This window comes from Electrophorus electricus, chromosome 12 (genome assembly GCF_013358815.1).
Source record: "Electrophorus electricus isolate fEleEle1 chromosome 12, fEleEle1.pri, whole genome shotgun sequence".
In the NCBI taxonomy this organism is placed as follows: Eukaryota; Metazoa; Chordata; class Actinopteri; order Gymnotiformes; family Gymnotidae; genus Electrophorus; species Electrophorus electricus.
The window spans coordinates 18958098-18980597 of record NC_049546.1 but is presented as its reverse complement, the minus strand read 5'-3'; the positions used below and the strand labels follow the sequence as shown (position 1 = coordinate 18980597).

The 22500-nt window shown below is 49.0% G+C and overlaps 1 protein-coding gene across 8 annotated transcripts in view; it reads right to left on the bottom strand.

Annotated features, from left to right (window-relative positions):
- The window catches only part of pcdh1b (protocadherin 1b), a 134642-nt gene extending 112809 nt beyond the window's left edge, over window positions 1–21833 (bottom strand). For all 8 annotated transcript variants that reach the window (XR_004776726.1, XR_004776727.1, XR_004776729.1 and 5 more), the window contains exons 1-3: window positions 21323–21833; window positions 11204–12029; window positions 6186–8360 (exon numbers count right to left, since the gene is read on the bottom strand). Coding sequence is in view for 3 of the 8 variants with exons in the window: in XM_035532133.1 (XP_035388026.1) it covers window positions 6186–8360; window positions 11204–12019 (2991 nt within the window). In the remaining 5 variants the exon portion in view is untranslated. The remainder of the gene's footprint in view (window positions 1–6185; window positions 8361–11203; window positions 12030–21322) is intronic.
- Window positions 21834–22500: the final 667 nt, after the last annotated feature.

Here is a 22500-nt window from a genome sequence, read left to right as displayed (position 1 = left end):
CCATCGGAGCTGAAAGGTCAGCTACGGACAGACAGGATGCGGCTCCAGCTCACCCTGTGCTGAACTCACCACACACTGCTCATCAGGTCTGCTTATATGGCCCCAGTGATGTAGCGTGGAAGGCTAAGGGATCCGACCTTCCTCTGAATCAGACAGGCCTTATTATGAGGCTGACAGGAGCCCTCAGAACACACACACACACACACACACACACACACACACACACACACACACACACACACACACACACACACACACACACCTCACCTGTGGGGATAGATGTGTGTGCATGCGTTCTTATCACTCCCTTTGAGCGAAGAAGTACAGCTTTGTGTATGCGCACGAACGCGCGCACACACACACACACACACACACAGACACACACAAAATTGAAGTTATTTTGCTGCGCTGAGTGATTTGCTCCAAGGAATTTACAAATTACAGTGCTGTATTTTAAAAACACTTTTTAAAAAGGCTCTTTTGTGTCCGTATGTCTGTGAAGATCTTCCGATCTCTGTGGTGCTGTCATCACACTTAACCCTAAGGACACAGACCATTCCACATAAACACACGTACACACACTCACAAAAAAAAAAAAAAAAAGTCGTTTTAGTGCTATGGGAAAAAAAAAATCAATCAATCATTGAGGGTAGAGCATCAAATACAAAACACTTTGCTGAGACCCTAAATCACCCACGAATCACCCCCAAACCACCCTTTAATCTAAAGGCCAGGCTGTCGGCTGCCTGCCGATAATTAGTCGGCGCCACGGGGAGCCGTAAGCAGCCGCGGAGATGTGTGACGTGTCTAATTACGCTCATGCTGCCGTCCCTTCTGAAACCCCATAGCAGGCCTGCGTCTCCCTTGGTTACGCACGCAGTTTCCGACCGGAGCGTGGCTCGGGCGAGCTCAGCTTTCCGCGAGTCTAACCCCGTGATGACGTCGCAGGAGAAACCATCAGGGTCCTGCTCTCAGGGACGGGGGGGTCTCAGAAAGCCTTACCAGCCAATCACATCGGAATAAAGAGGGGCGGGGTAGAGTAAAATCCATTACTATCATTCTGCCACTTCACATTAGTTGCATTTTTCTTTTAATTAGCCCCGCACTGTCAGTGATAACACGTGCAGAATTCAAAAGAGGCGAGTTACTTGTTATTCCGTCAGTTCCTCTGAAACGAGTCTCCCGTTCCCTTGTCCTCTTGCCTCCCACTCTCCTGATGAGTCACAAGTGTAAATTGCTGTCGGGACTCTCTACCTGATGAAGGATTAGCCGAAGGAAGGCTCCCGTTTGTTTATTTCAAGGCGCAAAAGGTGCTCACACCGACGAGATAACGACGCCAACGGCGGCTACGGCGAGACCGGGATCCGCCAAAGCCTGACCACTGCTGAGAGCGCACGGTGCATTTGCATAACGGTCCCTGCTTTACCAAAACACTTTCTCTGTATGATTATAGCCACACTACCTTTATTGAGAGAGAGAGAGAGAGAGAGAGAGAGAGAGAGAGAGAGAGAGAGAGAGAGAGAGAGAGTTTGACGAATTAGCGTCAAGCAACGAGCATCAACGAAAGAGTGAGAGGTTTTTTTCTGTTTAAATGTTATCTTTTTTTTTTTTTCTTAATTAACATTTTTCAGCGTTAAATGCCTTCAACGTTACTCCCGTTAGTCCGCTTTTCTTCTCTCGCTTTACGTGCGCCGCGGCAGGGGCACGCGGGGACGACACCATCAGTTTCTTGTCACTAAAAATGACAACAGGTAGCGCGCGCTCCAGATGTCAGGCGCTGTCGCTTTGCCCCCGGTCCGACGGATCGCGCGCAACAAACGCCTTTTGATGGTGGCACGAGGAAGCTCGTTTCGCCACGTGTCCATACGGACTGGCGCACGAGTTTATTCTCAGAGCAAACGTGACGGGAACATGTGGGAGCGCGCAGTCCTCGCTCACGCTGTTACTCAAAGACGAAGCCCATGGCGCGCCGTCGCTCCGTGCATCATTGGGCCTACTGATCTACTACTGCGGTTGGGCGGAGAGACACACGTGGCCACGTTTATATGGGGAAGTCATAAATGAGGGAACAGGTGAGTGATTAATGCAGGGGCGAGGCGGATCTGCGTAGTCACCGGCGCTGGACGTGACAGTTTGCAGAGTGATTCTAAGACGGACATAATCGCATCCTGCGCCCTTTTTTGTTTATTTCTTTTTTGCAAGAAAGCGCACCTCTAAAGGCCACACGAGCGCGACGTCATCTCTGGGGCTCAGAAGGTCACGGGGCCACAAGTCTTATGGTGAAGGGTCTCCAGTCAGGCTGTGGCGCGCGCTACATTCCCTCCAGCGCCCAGAGCAACAGGCCCACCAGAGCGCCCGTTTACAGCGGGGGCGGTGGGGTGACAGACCCCATTACATATGCGCACTGCGCTTCGCACTCGTCACCCCTGTGTACCTTTACACGTATTGTAATGACACTGCGGTATTGTTTGGTTTGTGTTGTTGGTGGTGTAAAAAGGTGTGGACCTGCTGGCAAACTACGGCATCGTTCACAGTCACAACCACAGACTGTTGAGCAATGACATGTTTTAATAGTGCAGGGTCCTTTGAGAGTGTAGCGCTAAGAGGAGACATGGCGGAGTCAAGGCACGGCGCTCTTTTACATCTGTGACTGCGTGACGGACAGCGGGAAATGGAAGAATATGAAATAATGTGGACTGCGCGTGGTCTAGTCTCTCACTCTGTAATAGCCACATATTATTTTCCATTCCTTTTATCTGTTTCCACAATCTTAGTGTTCTTTGCCATCTGAACCCTGGCAGCCTGTGACTCAGCAACCCCCCCCCACACACACCACATACCCACATCCACACACACACACACACCACATACCCACATCCACACACACACACATCACACACACCACATACCCACATCACACACACCACATACCCACATCCACACACACACACACACACCACATACCCACATCACACACACCACATACCCACATCCACACACACACACATCACACACACCACATAACCACATCACACACACCACATACCCACATCCACACACACACACACATCACACATAGGCACACACACATGCACACTGGTCATTCCGTTTCCATGACAACGGTGCAAGCAGAGGGCAGAATCAGCGGTTCTTAAGAAGTGAAGTCGCTACTAGAATTTCAATAGTTGTTGAGGACAGGAGAGAGAAAACAACAGTGTGTGTGTGTGTGTGTGTGTGTGTGTGTGTGCGCATGTGTATGTCTGTGTGTGTGTGTGTGTGTGTGTGTGTGTGTGTGCGTGTGTTTGTCTGTGTGTGTGTGTGTTGTTTTCAGGAGCAAGATTTGCCATCGGCATACAAGGAGCCAATTGAATCACACAAAAAAAAGAACAACAGCTTTGACATCCTTTCCCTGAACCACTCTACACCCGACCCCCACACCACACACACACACACACACACACACAGACAGGCCAGCCTGCCATTCAGGCCCTCTGCAAACATGAATGTTTTTGTCATGTTTGACATGAATGAATCAAAACAGAAACCCCACACAGTGCAGGAGGGCCTTTACCCTCCGTTGGCACGACGACGCCGACCCCAACAACTGCAACGCGAACAACACGAGCAGCCACAATGCTTCAGTGTCAGTGTGGTGCAGAAAGAAAATATCTGAGATTATATGTAACCTACTGTATCTAACCTAAAATGCTAAATGCAACCTATCTAATGAGCTCCTTGTATCAGTGTAACTTATCCAGATAAGTGAATGTGACTTATTTGAATTCCAGTTAGCGTTTTGGTTAATGATTTGCAGATGTGCCAACAGTAACACTGCACAAAGGTTCAGGCAACAGTGTTTTACAAGTCATCATAAAGAAGAAGAATTTGATGTGTGAGAGTTTGAAAGCTGATACAATTCAGTGGTGCCAATGAACTGAGTCAAATAAAAGAAAAATGTTTTGGACAAAAAAAAAAAATTAAAATGTAACAAGTCATTTAAATGAAAAATGTAACTTAAGTCATTTCAATGAAAAATGTAACTTAAGTCATTTCAATGTAAAATGTAACTTAAGTCATTTCAATGTAAAATGTATGGTGACTCGAGCTTTCTTTTTTTCCATTTGCAGATGTCACGGCAACCAATATCACTGCTTTACTATATCCAGTCCACAAATGCACAACCAGATCTGAATTTGAACATGTTCAAGACATTTTTATTGAAATAAAACTTGTTCTTAATTATATTAAAAAAAAGACTTATGTACAATTATATTGACTGCAACATACAGAATATAATGAATTATTAAGGAAATTATATAAAACAGTAAAAGAAATCACATGATGACCAAATGGAATAAAGATGATGTGACAGCATTTTAAAATCAGTTCAGTTCACAAACGGGTACACACGGTACACATAGATCCATTCAACATACACAAACGTGTGTGTGTGTACGCTTGTTTTCCTGTGCCCAGTAGCTTCAGACACGTATGCACAAGTGTGTGCATGTGTGTACGATGAATAAACCTTTCTCACCGCACAGTGCATACTCAGTTACCTTCATATATTTGCCATGGGCTTCCGGTAGCTCACTGAGACAAGAGATGATAACAACCCTCCCCCCCCATCACCGACACAAACTCACCTTAACCCGCTCAGGTAAACCTGCCTTCACATCACCTCTGAGAGCAAGGCCTTGTGTATACTCACACATATGCATGGACACAAACCTCATGCATTTGGACTTGCTATGTCCTGAGAATGCAAAAAAAGATTCCTCATCCTCTGTGCGGCACAGTGACCTAACTGGGGACAGCGCATGACCGGGACAGAACTCAAAACAACCACATGATGAACAAATAAACAACAACAAAAATTGCTGGTTATTAACATATGTACAGTTCGCAAAAAAAGTAAAGAAAATTCCTTCCTTGTGATTGTCTCCGGCGCCACTAATTGGGTCCAACAAACAATAATTGTTTATTTTTGGTTTGTTCTTTCTGTGCAAAGAGCACTGTGCCATTGTGTCTTCAATATTCATAGCTCGGCAGTAAAAGCCCGAGATTCATATCACATACGCTGGGACAACCACAAACAGTCCTCACCGATTCTGAGTCCTATAAAACAACGTGTGTGTGTGTGTGTGTGTGTGTGTGCATGTGTGCATATATGTTCGTGTTCATGTGTGTGTGTGTGTGTGTGTGCGCGTGCATGTGTGCATATATGTTCGTGTTCGTGTGTGTGTGTGTGTGCATGTGTGCATATATGTTCGTGTTCGTGTGTGTGTGTGTGTGTGTGCGTGCATGTGTGCATATATGTTCGTGTTCGTGTGTGTGTGTGTGTGTGTGTGTGTGTGTGTGTGTGTGTGTGTGTGTGTGTGTGTGTACGCTCAGGACAGAAGGATAGTGAGAAGACAGTCCTCACCGATTCTGAGTCCTATAAAACAACCCTGTGTGTGTGTGCATGTGTGCATATATGTTCGTGTTCGTGTGTGTGTGTGTGTGTGTGTGTGTGTGTGTGTGTGTGTGTGTGTGTGTGTGTGTGCGCTCAGGACAGAAGGATAGTGAGAAGAGGAGCTGGAATTACCTGCCATTAATCTGTGCAAACAATTTACTCTGGCTCCAACAAAATGAAGACCAAGTAATTAAAGTCGTTTTTCAAAGACAGAGTGCAAAAGGACTTGTGTTAATTGTGCTTCCTTCAACCTGTTCACCTCGCCACTTGCTTTTTGGCCCCTTTTACAAAACACAGTTCCTTGATTCAGTGGTTATAACGACTAGAGGAACAGTGAAAGTATTGTAAAAATGAACAAAAGCATCTAGAAATTCATCCAGACTTCAAATAAAACAGTGTTAGGGTTGTATCCTTCATTTTTAAAAAAATCAATAGAAAAAAAATATAAAAGGATATGTGAATGGTTAAAACAGATGCAGCATTTTGCAGTAAAATTAATTTGACATTCTATGGAATTTAACACAAAGAAAAACATGTTTAAAACAAGCCCCTTGACATTAGCGCATGGTGATCATGTGACATATCTTGTGCCTAGCTAGTGTCATGTGACAGTGCAGCTTTGGTTTGCCCTTTACTTTTCCCGCTTTCAATATATGCCGTTAGTCCACGTCATGTTGGTGCGGTACGCTGTGCTGTGGTACCCTGACATGCTCGGAAAGTGGTCTCCTACCTGTTTGGTGGTGTATTTCGGTGGGTTGGTCTTGTAGCTGTAATCCGAGTACTGGTCGGAACCGGTGGAGTTGTTGTCGCCGGTCCCCACGAAGGTGTTGGTGGCGGGTAGGTCCTGCACCGCCTGGTGCTTCTTCGAGGCAGAGGGCGACTGAGGCTGCAGCTGAATGGAGGGCAGGGGGGAGTTGGAGCGGTAGTGGCGACCTAGGTCAGGGCTCCCAGGGGGGTAGTTCAGGGGCAGGTGGATTCTGGGGCTGTCGCTGTCGTTCATGAGGTTGAACTTGAGGCCCTTCTGAAGGCTGGCCTCCTCGTCTTCCTCCAGGGGTTTGCTTGGCTTTGGGGCCTTTCCCTTCTTCCCTTTCTTGCCCTTCCCAGTCTTGGGCCCCTGTTTAGGGGTGTACAGGTCCTTGGTCTCCTTCTTGCCTGCCTGATAGCCGCTTTTGGCCTCCTTCTGCAGGCGGTGCCTGATCACCACCACTGCCACGATGACCAGGATGACGCCCGCGATTCCTGCCAGGCTTCCGTAGAGGATGTTGCTGCGCTGGACACGCATGTAGTCGGGATCGCCGGCGATGTCCCTGTCCAGGGGTGTATAGAGGCTGTGGCCGACCAACGACTCCACCACGGACACATTGCCGACGGTCTCGTTCACGAAGATGTGGACCAGTGCGGTGGTGTGACGGGAGGGCTTTCCCTTGTCGCTGACCTTCACCACAAGGCGATGGAGGCCGTTGTGCTTGCGGGTGAACTCTTTGGCGAGGGTGATCTCGCCGTCCGTGGAGGAGATGTGGAAGAGCCCGTGGGGGTTCCCTCCCGTGATGCTGAACACCAGCTCAGCGTTCAGGCCCATGTCAATGTCCTCGGCCTCGACCTGCTCAACCCGCGTGTCTGGGCTGGTCAGAGGCTTCAGGAACTTGTAGGAGGAGTTGGCGGGCTTGGTGACATACGGGGCGTTGTCGTTCTCATCCAGGACATTGATGGTGATGCCTACGTAGGAGGAGCGAGGAGGGTCGCCGCCATCCACAGCCTTCAGGCGGAACGTGTAGGTGCTCTCCTTCTCCCTGTCAAAGGAGATGCTGGAAAGGATGGTTCCCGTTCCGTTCTGGATCATGAACTTGCCGTTGTCGGGTTCCACAGACAGATGCACGACAGCATTGTCGCCCTTGTCTGCGTCAAGGACGGTCACCATGCCGACGGGGCTGTGAGGGGGCATGTTTTCCATCACAGAGAAGCTGTAGCCGTTCAGCATAAACTTGGGGTCGTTGTCGTTGCGATCGAGGACCCTGACCATAACCGTCGCCGTGCCCCTCAGACTGGGCACGCCTTTGTCGATGGCCTCCACTTGAAACTCATAGTGCTCCCTGTGCTCTCGGTCCAGTTGGTTCATCACGTGGACTTCTCCCGTGTTGCGGTCAATCTCGAACAGCCCCTTGGTGGAGGAGTCTGAGATGATGTTGTATATCAGCTCGGCATTGGTGCCGCTGTCGGCGTCCGTGGCCACCACGTCCAGCACTCTGTCGCCTGGCTGGTTCTCCTCTGAAAAGTCCACTTCATACAGCGAAGGGGAGAAGATCGGAGAGTTGTCATTTATGTCCGTCACCTGGACCTTGAGGGAGTTGGTGCTGGACAGGGCAGGATTGCCCGAGTCGACAGCTACAATCTCAATCCGGTACTCCTTGATCCGCTCGTAATCCAGTGACGTGGTGGTCTGGAGGAAGTACTTCCGCTTGCTCCCAGTGTCCGAGGCCGAGCGGAGCTGGAAGGGCACGTCTCCCGCCACCACGCAGGTCACCACGGCATTCTCGCCTTCATCCCGGTCCGACACCTCCACCAGGGCCACAGCCGTGCCCACTGGCATGTCCTCTGAGATGTTGGCTATCCCATCCTTGTGTGCCACCAAGCCGAATTCACGGATTCTGATAGACGGCGAGTTATCGTTCTTGTCCTTCACCACGATGGTTACTAAGACTTTGGAGCTTTTGGCCTGGGGGCCATTGTCCCTGGCTTGGACGTAGAACTTCAGCTGGCTGACTTCTTCACGGTCCACCGAGCCCTTGACGAAGACGATGCCAGTGTTCCGGTCGATGCTTAGGAGACGTTGCACGGTGGAGGGTGGTTGGTAAAGAGTGTACGTCACCTCACCGTTAGCCCCCATGTCTGAGTCATTGGCCTTCACCTAGTACAAAGCACAGAGGAAGAACATAAAATAAATGTGCACTGTCAAGATGAGCCACTTTTATGGAGTATTCAAAGTAGTTTAAAATGATTTTTTGGGGAGTCATTTTTATGCTTTGGGGAAGTCTATGGTCAGTAATTTTTGGTTGAAACTCTAAAAACAAGCACTTGACAAAATCACTGTCGAACCACCACCCTCAGTGCTGAATAAAACTGTTTATACTAGATTTAACACTGAAGTAACCTTTAAGAACAATCCATTATCAAACACGACTGATGAATGTAAAGAATAAAAAATGACAAACTCTAACAAGGCCGTTGATTCCACAGTAGGATTTAATCACGTTAGTGTTGGTTTGGTGTCACATTAATTCGAGCTAATGTCCCGGTTTAATTTGATCGATAATGAGCAAGTTAATAAATCAAAACTATGAGTATTTACAATGTGATTAGTGAATGTTGGTGTTAAAAAACAAGGAATATCTTCCTGTCTTTCCCACCTGTGTAAGACAAAATACCAAGTCACCTATCTGGCAGATCTCAAAGGGTTAAGGGTGGATTATTTTTCCATTTAACACCGTGTAAGAAAAGAAAATAGCTTTGCCTGCCTTCTCCAAAGTGGACAACAGCCACCTAAAACCCAAATCTTCGTAGTGTCACTCAAATCAGTGACATGCCATTGCCAAATGAGGCAGAACGCTCGGTTTTCACATTATTAAATGGCACTGGCATAAGGAGTGCCATTGCAGTGCCAGGGGCGATGCCATCAGGACCAATCAGAAGGGCTGGTCCACAGTTTGTAATCTGTGCCAACGGCATACCTCATACTCCCAGCAAAGGACGTGACAGCTCATCCTAAAAGTGCATTAGGCTAATTAATAAATCAGCAGGGCTTTGCGGGGAATAGATGTCAAGTCCCTTTTAGTGGTTCTGCTCTGGCTTCTAAATAGTTTGTGATTCTTAGTGCCATTAGCACCACTAAGCAAGGTTAAAACACATCAGCGGGAAAGGGATCAACTCTCTAACACTGACCAACCGGCCTTGAAAAGGACAGCACTCCCTAATGACTCCAGCTCTATGAAGGCATTCATTTACAAGATAACATAAACTGCTTTTAAATTTGTATAAATTTGCACCATTAACACATGCCGTCGGTCAGTTGAGAATACAATCCAAACGTGTTTGCTGCGTTTAATTTCACCCGAAGGTCATGTGGTCTTGTTGGTGATTTCTGTTCTTCAGTAGAATCTTTTTGCCATGTTCTTGTCCGCGAGACTAAACAGTGTAAATGTCGAAGCCATTTCTTCACTAGTTACTGTTTCTGTTGGCTGTCTCTGTCTCTCTAGCCCCTGAGGGAGACAGCGTTCAGGTCATGAGCACGTAACCCGGTTCTGGAGCAGCCGTGAGATTATTCGTAAGGCTTAAGATATTATTTCTTCTATATGACCCACTCTGCTTCATCCACCAAGCTGGCAACCTATTTCACCTCATTTGCAGTTGACGAGCATCACACTCGACGAACTAAAATATTTCATCAATGTGTCTAGTTCGCTGAAATCATGAAATTAAGCATTTTTAATACCAAGACTGCGTATATCTCCACAGCTCGTACGAGCGATTAGAAGGCCTTGGTTGGGGGGGGGGGGGGGGTGAGGATGGAATCACTTGACATGCTCTTTCAAAGCAACTTAGCTGAGAGGATTAATTGTTGACTGGGAGATCAACAGTCTTTAAAACAATTTTATGCGTGAACACTTGTTTCGATTGCTTTTGGAAAGCGTCCAGACTCCTCGGCTGGCATCTGGAGCGGCCGCACTTTTGCTGCGGTTGAACGCGGAGCAGTCCCGCACTCCTACTGCATGCCTGACGTCTGGTTTGGGAAGCGAGTGTTTAAAGGAAACGTGAGAAGCGGGTCGATCGTCTGGGTACGTAAGCGCTATGCAGACAGCCCTTGCCTTGCGGTGGGGGGTTGTGAGGTGTGGAGGGTTGAGACAGGAGCAGGAACTCAGCGTGGCAGAGATTACCTCAGCTGTCAAACTAACTCCTCTGTCACTCACTCTTACCGTGCTTCGGTTTAACATAACACACACCTGCTGACAGGTTTAACACTCCCTCGCTGACAACCGGGGGATCAGACAGGAGACGTTATGGGTGGGCCGGGGGGGTGGCACTGTGTTCATAGTGTCTACTGCCCATAGCGGAAGCATGAGGTAACAGGTCTGTCGGGATATGGTCAGTCTGGATATATTACTGCCTTTTTCTGTCTGACAGTTGACGTTTGTGGTGGGAAAATTACAATATGTTATTAATACTGCAATAAATTAAAATAAATCACTGCATGCTTTTTTTTTTTTGTAGCAGATCATGTATCAGTACCTGCAGTATCACTGGCTAACCATGTTCAATTAAATCACAGTTAGCCAACAGCGTGCCAGTGTGCAGTACTGTTACAGAGGCATAGTAACAAGTAGCTAATTAAATATTACACTATAAATATGACTATGACGTTTTGTTCATTTATTTATTTTTTCACTTGTTTCAATAATTCTCCAGTTCCTGTTCAAACAGTTTTTATAAACATTGAATTAAAATGTCACTGCGCTCACAGGTCCGATTTAAATGTGGCACTACTGTTTTACTGTGCCTTTCTTCTATAATTTATTGCCATTTATCATGAAAATCATTGAAAAGTATCGTGATATATTCTTGTGGCCAAATCGCCTACACCCAGCTGATGTGTTTTGAGGATAGACGGCTGCCGTCTGTAATTCCGCCACTGCCGTTCTGACGGTGGCATCGTGCATGGCGTCACCCCGCATGCCCCCTGAGCGGAGGAGGTTATACCTGTAGGACGGAGTGGCCCACTGGGCTGTTCTCGGGCATCTCGCCCTCGTAGTGCGAGCGCTCAAACTTTGGCACGTTGTCGTTGGTGTCGGTGACGGTGACCCTGAGCAGCGCGCTGCTCTGGCGAGGAGGCTCGCCTCCATCCACCACCTTTATGTTCAGGTCGTAGGAGTCACGCAGCTCACGGTCCAGGTTGCCCAGGACGATGAGCTGGGGCACCTTCTCGTCCGAGTTCTCGGCCACCTGCAGGCTGAAAAGGCTGCCGGTGTCGGGGGCTGGCGTGAGGGAATATTCCGCGATGCCGTTGGTGCCGGCGTCCTTGTCGGTGGCCAGCGGGATGGGGAAGAGTGCCCCCACGTGGGTGTTCTCGGGAATGGACAGAGACAGGATGGGGGAGGGGAACTGTGGAGTGTTGTCGTTCTCGTCCTGGATCTCGATGCGGCCCTCGATGAGGCGCGGGGCCGAGCCCTTCATCAGATCGGTGATGGACACCTCGAACTCCAGGTAGCAAGGCTCCCCCTCGAACAGGCTGCGGCAGTCCTTCAGCGTCTCGCGGTCTATCGGGATCTCGGTGGTGTAAATCTCCCCCGTCTTTCCGTCCACTCGCAGGTAAGGGGCGCCCACCTCCAGCTTGTACAGGTGGCCGGAGTCGGGCAGGCCCTGGTCGGACGCGAGGCTCCCCACCTGCGTGTTGGGCGGGCGCTCCTCACGCAGCTGGTACAGGATGGAGACGGTGGAGGAGCCGTAGGAGAAGAAGAGGAGTGTAAACCACCCCAGAACTCCTCCCCACAGCAACCCCATACCCTGGCCCAACATCTGACTGTTGCTGCAGAAACACACACACACACACACACACACACACACACACACACACACACACACACAATGTTAGAGAGGTCTAGAGCACTGACCCTCAAAGGAACCTTTTAAAATGGTCTGGCACAGGATTTGGAGATGCTAATTCTCTGGGATTCCTGATTGATCTTTTTAATGTACTGTAAATCTCAGCCCTTGTGAGGAGTGGAACACGTCACACACAATTACTTCCGTGCAACCTTCTTCTCACAAAGTTCACACCATGTCCAGTCCACAAAGCCATTAAAGCCAGAACCTGCTGTAACAGTGTCAGGTAACTACACAGTAACACCAGCACCTGCTGTAACAGTGTCAGATAACTACACAGGGTGGCAAGAAGAGAGAGTAAGGCAGAGAGAAAAGGAAGGAGTTGTGTGTGTGTGTGTGTGTGTGTGTGAGAGAGAGAGAGAGAGAGAGAGAGAGAGAGAGAGAGGATGTAAGCAGTGAAATCTCAGGATTTTTCACTAATTTTCCCTCTTCTTGATGTGTCAGAAAACCTCATATTTGGTGCCAATATCAAGAGTAGTTTTGTAAACCACCGCAGACTCATCAGTGGCTATATTTCCTCAGACTATATAGCCCACAGTACCACCTCAGATTATACAGGCCACAGTACCACCTCAGATTATACAGGCCACAGTACCACCTCAGATTATACAGCCCACAGTACAACCTCAGATTATACAGTCCACAGTACAACCTCAGATTATACAGGCCACAGTAAAACCACAGACTATACAGGCCACGGTACAACCACAGACTATACAGGCCACGGTACAACCACAGACTATACAGGCCACATTACCACCCCAGACTATACAGCCCACAGTACAACCTCAGATTATACAGTCCACAGTACAACCTCAGATTATACAGGTCACAGTAAAACCACTGACTATACAAGCCACAGTACAACCTCAGGCTATACAGCCCACAGTACAACCACAGACTATACAGACCACAGTACAACCACAGATTATACAGGCCACAGTACAACCTCAGATTATACAGGCCACAGTAAAACCACAGACTATACAGCCCACAGTACAACCTCAGACTATACAGACCACAGTAAAACCTCAGACTATACAGACCACAGTACAACTTCTGACTATACAGACCACAGTACAACCACAGACTATACAGGCCATAGTACAACCACAGACTATACAGGCCACGGTACAACCTCAGACTATACAGACCACAGTACAACCACAGACTATACAGACAACAGTAAAACCTCAGATTATACAGCCCACAGTACAACCTCAGACTATACAGACCACAGTAAAACCTCAGACTATACAGACCACAGTACAACCTCTGACTATACAGACCACAGTACAACCACAGACTATACAGGCCACAGTACAACCACAGACTATATAGGCCACAGTACAACCTCAGACTATACAGACCACAGTACAACCTCAGACTATACAGACCACAGTACAACCACAGACTATACAGGCCACAGTACAACCTCAGACTATACAGACCACAGTACAACCTCAGGCTATACAGGCCACAGTACAACCTCAGACTATACAGCCCACAGTACAACCTCAGACTATACAGGCCACAGTACAACCTTAGTTTTCCTACCTGCGCTCATTATTATGAATTATTGCATGCTATTTTAGATTCTGCTTTGATCCTGATTCCCAATCCTGGTCATTTTTCCCCTTTTCCCACAGGCTGTAATCTATTTCGGCGTGAACTTCTTCCCAGAGCCGTATGCTGCGAGAGAGGGCGGCGGGTCAGGAGGTTAATCTGAGATTTTTCCTTCACTGCTCATCCCTTAACCCGCAGGTGTCCAAAAAAAAAAAAAAAACCTAACGCAGCGAACAGCAGTTTTATATTCAGGCTCCTCGCAATCTTTGTTAAGAGAAAAATGAGGGAGGCGGAGAGGTGTGGAAACACAGACGCTGTGTCGGGGAGCGGGGACTTTGATGACAACTCACAGCAAATGGCTCCCCATTTGCTGGCGCATTAGCCCCATGCAGGGGTGGGGCAGGAGTGAGGCTCGCTGTGTTTGGCTGTGTGATCAAATAAATAAATCAAACTTCTTTTTTAATCCATTCAGGTTAAAGGCCCGGCGCTTTGATGTTGCAGTTGTGTTCATTTTGACGGCCCCCGTAGAGCCAGGGAGGGCAAACCCACCGCAGGCTAATGAGACACGCCTGCTAGATTAGTGTCCAGCAGAGAGAGACGCCCAACACACACACACACACACACACACACACACACACACACACAGAACAACACGAAGGCCAAGCGCTAGGCCACTAAGACACACTGCAGTGTTTGAAAAAAAATTAAGAAGTAAATAAAAAATAAATAAAAAAGGTTTGCGGGACTTGACATGGCCGTGTGTGGGCGCTACCATGCTGGCTCCTTACAGACGGGTGCTGAAACTGGTTTTCACCGTGTAGTATTTGAACAGTATCGTTTGAACAGGAACAATGACTCTGTTTGTTAAGGGTCCAGTTACAGAAGCATGTTTAATCAGCGCCAAACAGCTGGTCAATACTGTCCAACACTGGTCAGACAACAGTGATACGGCTAAAAGAAGCAAAGGGAATTCAAATGAAACAGTTTGACTGAAAAACAGAGGAAGCATTAATAATACACACACACATACATACATAATACATACAAACATGCATACATAAATACATATACATAATACATACATACACACATACATAAATTCACCTGCCACAGTCAACATACCTCAGTGTTGCAGCTTTCAGACAGTGAACAGCAAGCAGCCAACATGTTTTGAAGGGGTTATAAGTACGCAGTGTCTGTGGCGCTGTAATGAGGTTTAGGGCACAGGCACCAGTTACTGCTGGACAACACTGCAGTTCTGTAACAGAGCCCATGACCCTGAGATCAAGGTATAGCAGCTGGATCCAGTTCACACACACACACACACTCACACCGCCCGCTCCACCCTCGCGCGGCTGCCTACAGTGAGTACCGTGTCTGCTGTCCTCTTGGGTCACCCTCATCCCACCATAATTAGGCCATGAGGGGCAGAGAAGAGGTGAGGAGCTTCTCGGCTCTGTAGCAAAATGCCCTCTGACCCCTCCGTGTCAAGACGCCCCCCCGGTAGCTCATCTCAGGGACCCTACCTGGGCGAAGAAGCCCTGTGACTCCATGACCTCCAGCACTGTAGGGTCAAAGGGCAACAGAAGACAGGGCTGGGAAACCAAACAGACCTCGTCGTGAGAAATAGAAGCAAAAAGCATCTATCTTAGGGGGGCAAGCTCAGCTCAGGGAGATAATGTCCCCTTACCCATGACTGAGCCAATCAAAACCACTGTAGCATTACGTGCAAAATACGTATTTTGCATGTTATTTAAACGCCCAACATTTAAAAGTGTTAACAGTTCAAAAACAACAAGGAACGAACAAAAACTCAACTTTGAATCCAAATTTAAATGGCAAACTTATCAATTTGTCGATAATACCAACATTTCTTTGTTTTTCAACCCAAGTCTTTGGTGGAAATGAAAGTTAGATAAAATGAAATCAGCCTTTATTTAAAAGCACAGGAAGTGAAAAAAAAAGCCAAATGTTGCTAACTATTTGTCAAATTACCCATCAAACTACCCGTCAAACTACCTACAGCAGCTGTGTGGATTCTGGAGAGACAGAGGAGTCATGTGACCCAACACTTCAGGTGCTTTATGTGGTTGAATGTAAAGTGCCAGAGTCGTATATTTTTTTCTGTTAAACAAGCTGTGCACGTGTGTGTGTGTGTGTGTGTGTGTGTGTGTGTGTGTGTGTGTGTGTGTGTGTGTGTGTGTGTGTGTGTGTACATTTGTTTTTGTTATGATGAACAGGTCTCCCAGCTGTCATGGCTTTGCTCTCTGGGGCTATAAGTGGTCTGTGTGTGCTACAGGGTCGGTAAAAGCTGGGAACTCTGGTGCAGTCCACAGAGGTTTCAGAATGCTAGACACATCCTTTCCCACACTTCACTAGCCATGAAACATTCTCACCAAGCTCTCTGTGTGTGTGTGTGTGTGTGTGGGTGTGTGTGTGTGGGTGTGTGTGTGTAAGAGGGCGCATGCCTGGAAACAGGAAAAAAAAAAACAGACATCTGGACGAGCCTGTTTGAGAATAACCAGCTTGTCGTTGCTGAATATTTCAGATGCAGAGGTAGTGAAGGTCTGAAATGTGGCCACTATTCTGTCTATTGTAATGGAAAAGGACTGAGATCAGTGTGACACCCTTAACAATGCACGAGAGTCTTAACAGACCCCGGCCTGGTAGGCCGTCTGCCGTTTCTCAGAGCTACGCCCAAACCTCACCCACACAGAGCTCGTCCGGCCATTTCAATCACAATAGGCCATCAGCCCCTACTCAGATTCGTTCAGAAGCCATGTCGTCACAAAGCTTAGCCGTCAAGTCAGGCAAGAACTTCCACCTCGGTGCCGGAATGGTGTGGGACCAGTCCGGCAAGGCCTGTGGCCCCGCGGACCCCCACGGCGCGGTCGCGTGAGGTCTCGCGGTCTGTCTGCTACGCTGCCAGCTGGACCTCGCTGCTAGAACTGAAGCACGCCGCAGAGAGAGGAGCTGTCTCTGTGCGCGAGAGCGAGATGGTGAGAGAGCAACAGCTTCCCTGGCTGTTTGCGCATTACTCACAGAGCGCTCGCGTCCCTCACGCCACGGCGGAGCTTTGCTACTCGGTGCCTCCATTCGAGGTGGTGCCCACACCCTGCTGCACTGCTCACCTCACACCTGCGTTCTTTCTACCACACTCCCCACCTCCACTGTTTTATAGCCATTTCCTCTCCCTCTCACACACACACACACACACACACACACACACACACTCTCACACACACACACACACACACACACACACTCCTTTTCCCTCCCTTTATCTTCTTCGTCGCCCAGACACACATGCACACATTTGCGCGCGCACACACACACACACACACAACTCAACCAGGCCATTGTGTTGTTGGCACAGAGGGAGGTTAACAGATTTAACAGGCTAATTACTATTCTGAAACCTCCCCCGCTGACATGCTTTAAAATTGCTGTATGATTTCTCTCTCTCTCCTTCCTCTTTGTCTCCTCCGGAAAAATCTTGCAACAACAAGTTCATCACAAGAGCAGACCTCACCTGTCTGTGTCAGAGTTCCCCCCCCCCCCCCCCCCCCCCCCCCACACACACACACACACACATTCTTCCCTTTCAGCTAAGAAACTGGACCATGGGAGCAGCTAGCAGCCCTGACCCACACTAACACACAACAAGTCAAAAAAATAACAGCCTAAAAACAAACCTGGCACTATTAGTGTGAGGTAAGGTCAAAGTTCAGCCACGGTGAAACTGTACTATGGTAACAGAAACTCGTTGGAGCGCTACGACTGCTCCAGCCCCTCCCCTGTGATCTGGGCTGCTGAGAGACGGCTCCGTGTAATAATAAAAAGCTTAAACGCCAGCCGCGACATTTATAGCACGCTGGAGCCTTCTGGAAGGCACCGGCGGACGCGTGATTGACTTAGCAGGGGGACGGCAGGTTAATGTGTAACTCCGCTCGCAGGACAGATCTGTGTCGCCAGCCACTTTACTGCACAACATCTCCTCTGCTCAGACAAGTGGTGGTGGGGAGAGGGAGGGAGGGAGAGAGAGAGAGAGAGAGAGAGAGAGAGAGAGAGAGGCACACAGCCCGCTGACTTTATTCCCTGCTTTTCTTCCCCTTTTAAATGCGTAACATGCGTTACTACAGTGTACTAAGCACATTAACCACTCCAGAGAGGACGAGGAGGCAGGACCGAGCGTTAATGCCCACCGCGCCGTCCCCGCGCCCTTCGTCACACGCCTTTTACGCGACTGCGCTCTGCTGCGTGTGGGTGTCGCTCGCGCTCCCTCTCTTATGTAATCCGCGAGAACGTCTGCGCGGAGAACACGGAACAGGCCTCTCTCGCTCTCGCGCGCGAGCACTGACGCCGCTCTCTTACTCATCTCACACGTCTCTTCCGCAAGCGCGTTCAGAAATGACGCAGCCCACGTTCCGTGTTCACACGGGGTTTTTTTTGTTTTGTTTTTTTGTTTTTTGTTTTTCTTTCTGCCTCCAGCGGGCGTCTGTGTATGTGTGTGTGTGTGTGGGGGGGGGGGGGGGGGCAGATGGAGCTCATACACCCCTTTGTTCTGCTAAACTGGCCAGTGGTTTGGACCGTCACATCCCCTGACCCCTTCACAGCGGGCACTCTTCCACCAGGAACACAGGATTACTTTAATTATTTCAGTCAGCCATTGTGGGGCCAGATTAGTCCTCCCCGCCCCGATTCAGAGAGGCATAGTTGCCGCCTGCCCACTTGTGACACAGCATGTGGCCCAGTCACACACACACACACACACACACACACAGATGCGGAGAGGTCAACGGGGACCGAGTCTAGAGTCACGTCAAGTATCACTGTTATGTTCTCACTTACAATGCATACACCTTTACAATTTTCACGACGACAGCATAAAGAGTCTTACGTAACGTAAGTGATACTCGTTTAATGATTAAGGATTATGAGATTTCGATTAAACCCGGCCTACAGAACGAGCGGATAAATAACACAATTACAGCACACCGTCGCCGTTCAACACAACTTTTACGCCTCTAAAAATACGATAAGGAAAAAGAATAAATTAATTTAAAAAAAACCCACCCACGAAGGCTAACGCAACACTGGAGCGGAGGAGCCCATGGAAGCACGTTCAAAGCTCGGAGATAAGACGTCTGACCGCAAAGCCTCACCTTACCAAGCACCGCCAGGTCATGAGCGCTGGACGCGGCTCCTGTGCGCAGACCGGTGCTTGGCTATGAGACCGACAGCCTCAAACGAATCAGGAGAAAGACAGGCCAGGGCACGGTGCAGCCAAAAAGTTTTTAAAAGCGCGTAATTAAATGTACGGACGCAAATAAAAATACCGTGAAAAGGGAGCCATAAAGCAACGGGAAATCTTAACGCAGGCAATGCTATCTTCTCCGATGAATCGTGAGCCCAGTCTGCTTCATTAAGAAACAAGCGGTAGGGTTCACTCGGCCGAAGCGTGAACACAGGAGCCAGGAGCGTATCTGCAGGGAAGTCTGTAGACTGTAGACAGTAGACAGTCTACTGTGCGTGACACGCGCCTGAGGAAAGCTATGCCTTAGCAATTACCGTTCAGCCAGAGGTGGGCCCGAGCTACGTAACGTGCAACCTTTTTCTTTTCTTTTATTACCCCCCCCCCCCCTCTTTTTTTTTTTTTTTTTTTTTTTTTTTTGCTTGGAGAACGCCATGAGTCCGGCTCAGTGGCGTAACCGGAGACTTTTTTTTTTCATTCCGAGAGATGGAGCCAGCTATATCACGTTCGAGGGCGATTATTTGATATCTCTCCTTGAATTAAAAACATCCGTCTGGTGTACGCAAATAGAAGAGGGTCGGTTTAATCGCACAGTCAGCTTAAATCGACCTTATGCTTACTGCTATAGCATGTGAATGAACGGGGAGGGAGAGAGAGAGAGAGAGAGACAGAGAGAGAGAGAGAGAGAGAGAGAGAGCTGTCAGATACTATTACAGGAGCCTCCTAAACCCGGACGTACTGAACGCACTTTATTCAATGATTTCGGTTATATATTGTCCACGAAACACAGCAGCTAAGGGAATGTGCCATGTTTATTGCCAATAGTCCCTGTATTATTAGGCTATTTCGTTAACAATCTCCAATACCTAAATAGGCTTCCGTCGGTGCGTAAATTTATAGACATAATTTATATAGATAATAAAATCACCGTGCTTAGCTGCGCATGACCATCAAGAGTCATTTCAGCGCAGGACAATCAATAAAAATGTGTGCGAGCAGGGTACAGGAGTTAAAGATCAATTAGGCTAGAAGCTGCTTCGTGCTGATTTGTGCAGAAAACGAGACGAGGCAGCGCGAGCAGCGGGGAAACGAGTGTTACCCGGGTCCTCACGCGCCGAGAGGAGCCCGGGTCATTGGCAGTCATCGCGGGCTCCCGCAGGATTTCACATCCGCCCGGGCGCTTTGCGTGCTAATGAAGCTGGAGTGTCCCCGGCGCTATCCTGCAGAACTTCAGCCCAACTCGCGCTTCTGCACGGCGCCACGCGCACAAACCTGCGTAACAGGTTTGACTTTCTGCCGTGACTGGCACGAGCCATTGGGGAACGGGAGCGACCGGACAGACGAGATTCCATTCCTGGTGCAGGCATGAGGTAATGTTTCGACAGAGACCGGCCCTGAAGCAGGCGGGGATGTCGAAGCGCACCCGTTAGACGCGGGCAGATGGAGAGCAACCCTGTTCATCGTGCGGATCTCGGGCACTTTAAGGGTGGGGAAGAATGCAAGCCGCCCACAAAGGACAGAGCAACAGGTGTCTAGGAGACCAGCAATCTCTAACGCGAAATTAGATAGCGCGTAATCAAAGCTCATGTTATTGCAAATGTTGGGATTTTCGTTGCTCTTCACGACGATTGTTGGAGTATTTAAATAATAACGCCGCGTGTGCGCGTTTTTGGGCAAAATGCATTTGATGTAAGTTGTGTAACGTCAGGAAAAATAAATTGCAAATCCAAACACGAAGACCAACAAAACGAAATAACGAAAGAGCATTAATCAAAGAGACTGGACGCAATTTTCGCGTGAGAAGCTCATCCTAGGCTAAGCTGCGCGGGAACTCCCCCGTGCCAGGCGCAAGGAGAACGCGCGTTAGACTGCTTTCTAAGAGGCAAAGTGGGAATGTAATTGACCAGATGGGCGACATGTTCACCAGCGAGCGGGCTCTACGGCTGTCTGGAAATCGACAAGTGACTTCTGAACTACTCACCGCCACAGGCATATAAACTAAACCCGTGATTAAAAAGAGAGATTTGCACGAACGCGAGCGAGTTATGCTCTGTGCACCATCTCGTGCAGCCATGGCAGCGAAAACTAATGAGTGAATTAGCCACTGAAGCGACCGCGAGGTAGAAAACATCTTGTTAGGTCACGTAGATTGCTTTCATCAGTAGTTCTTTAGAATTAGAAGGTATAATTAGTGCTTACACACACACACACACACACACACACACACACACACACACACACACACACACACACAAACATACACACAGTGGATTTAAGAAATAAAACCTGTCCCATCCTAATTTGCAACTTCGTTGCGAAGTAAACGTAGTCGTGAGTCCGGAATTAATTAACCATAATAGGTGTAGCATTCAATTCTGCCACGCGGTAACCGATACCTTATTGGATCGGAACTCCTCTGTAGTCCAGGCTCAGCTGTTTGTTTCGGGCTGCAAACTGCGTCTCCTCTCCCTCGCGCAGCCCTTTAATCCCACACGCTCGGGTATCCAAAATGTCACGCCGGCACAATCCCGTCCACGAGAAGCCCACGCACCTCCACTATCGCCGCGCCGGTGATCCTTCCAACCCAGAGACGGAGGGTCCGCGCAGCTTTACCCACAGAGCGACTTGGTCTCTCGTGACGGTGGTCTTCCCTCTCGTGCACGAAGGAAGCCCCGACCCGCTGTTACTCCGGAGCTCCCGTGCATCTACTCGCATTGCATCCTTTGAAAACTTCCTTAAGTTATCGGCCGCGGCGCCAGGTAGCGATAAAGTCTTGCCAGGCTTTCTCCGGTACCGTCCAGCTGAAGTGTGCTCCTCGCGCGTGCCCTGCGCCCTAACCGGACTAACGCGGAGGCTCCGGACTCACTGCAGCTCACCTCGCGCGTCCGCACGGTGGACAGCCTATGTGAGAGTGAAGAGATTTCTTAGCGATTGCGCTCTCTCGGTCTCGCTCTCTCTCTCGCTCTCTCTCTCGCTCTCGCTTTCTCTCTCTCTCTCTCTCTCTCTCTCTCTCTCTCTCTCTCTCTCTCTCTCTCTCTCTCTCTCTCTCTCTCTCTTTCTCTCGCTCTCTCTCGCTCACTCTCTCTCTCGCTCTCGCTCTCTTTCTCTCTCTCTCTCTCGCTCTCGCTCTCTCCCTCTCGCTCTCACTCTTTCGCTCTTTCTCTCTATCGGGCGCGCACTCTCTCTCTCTCCCTCCCTCCCTCTCCATCTCTCTCTCTCTCTCTCTCTCTCTCTCTCTCTCACTCTCTCTCTCTCTCCCTCTCTCTCTCTCTCTCGCCACACACACACGCACACACACAGTCAGTGAGGGGGTGGAGCCTGGATGGACGTGTTTGTGTAGACTCTTTTTTTCTCTTCTCCGCTCACACACATCACAGAGTTGCTCATCTCCGCGCCGGTCCGCGCGGATACGAGCGCGCTCTTCGTCTTTCCCCAGGTAAAACACTCCCGAGCCATGTCACAATGTCACAAAGTGCACGGGATGGCCGCGCGGCGCAAAGTCCACGGAATTCCTTAGTCGCTTTATGTGAGCGATACTCCCGGTGAATCTGGAAACTTGCAATTACACGACGTT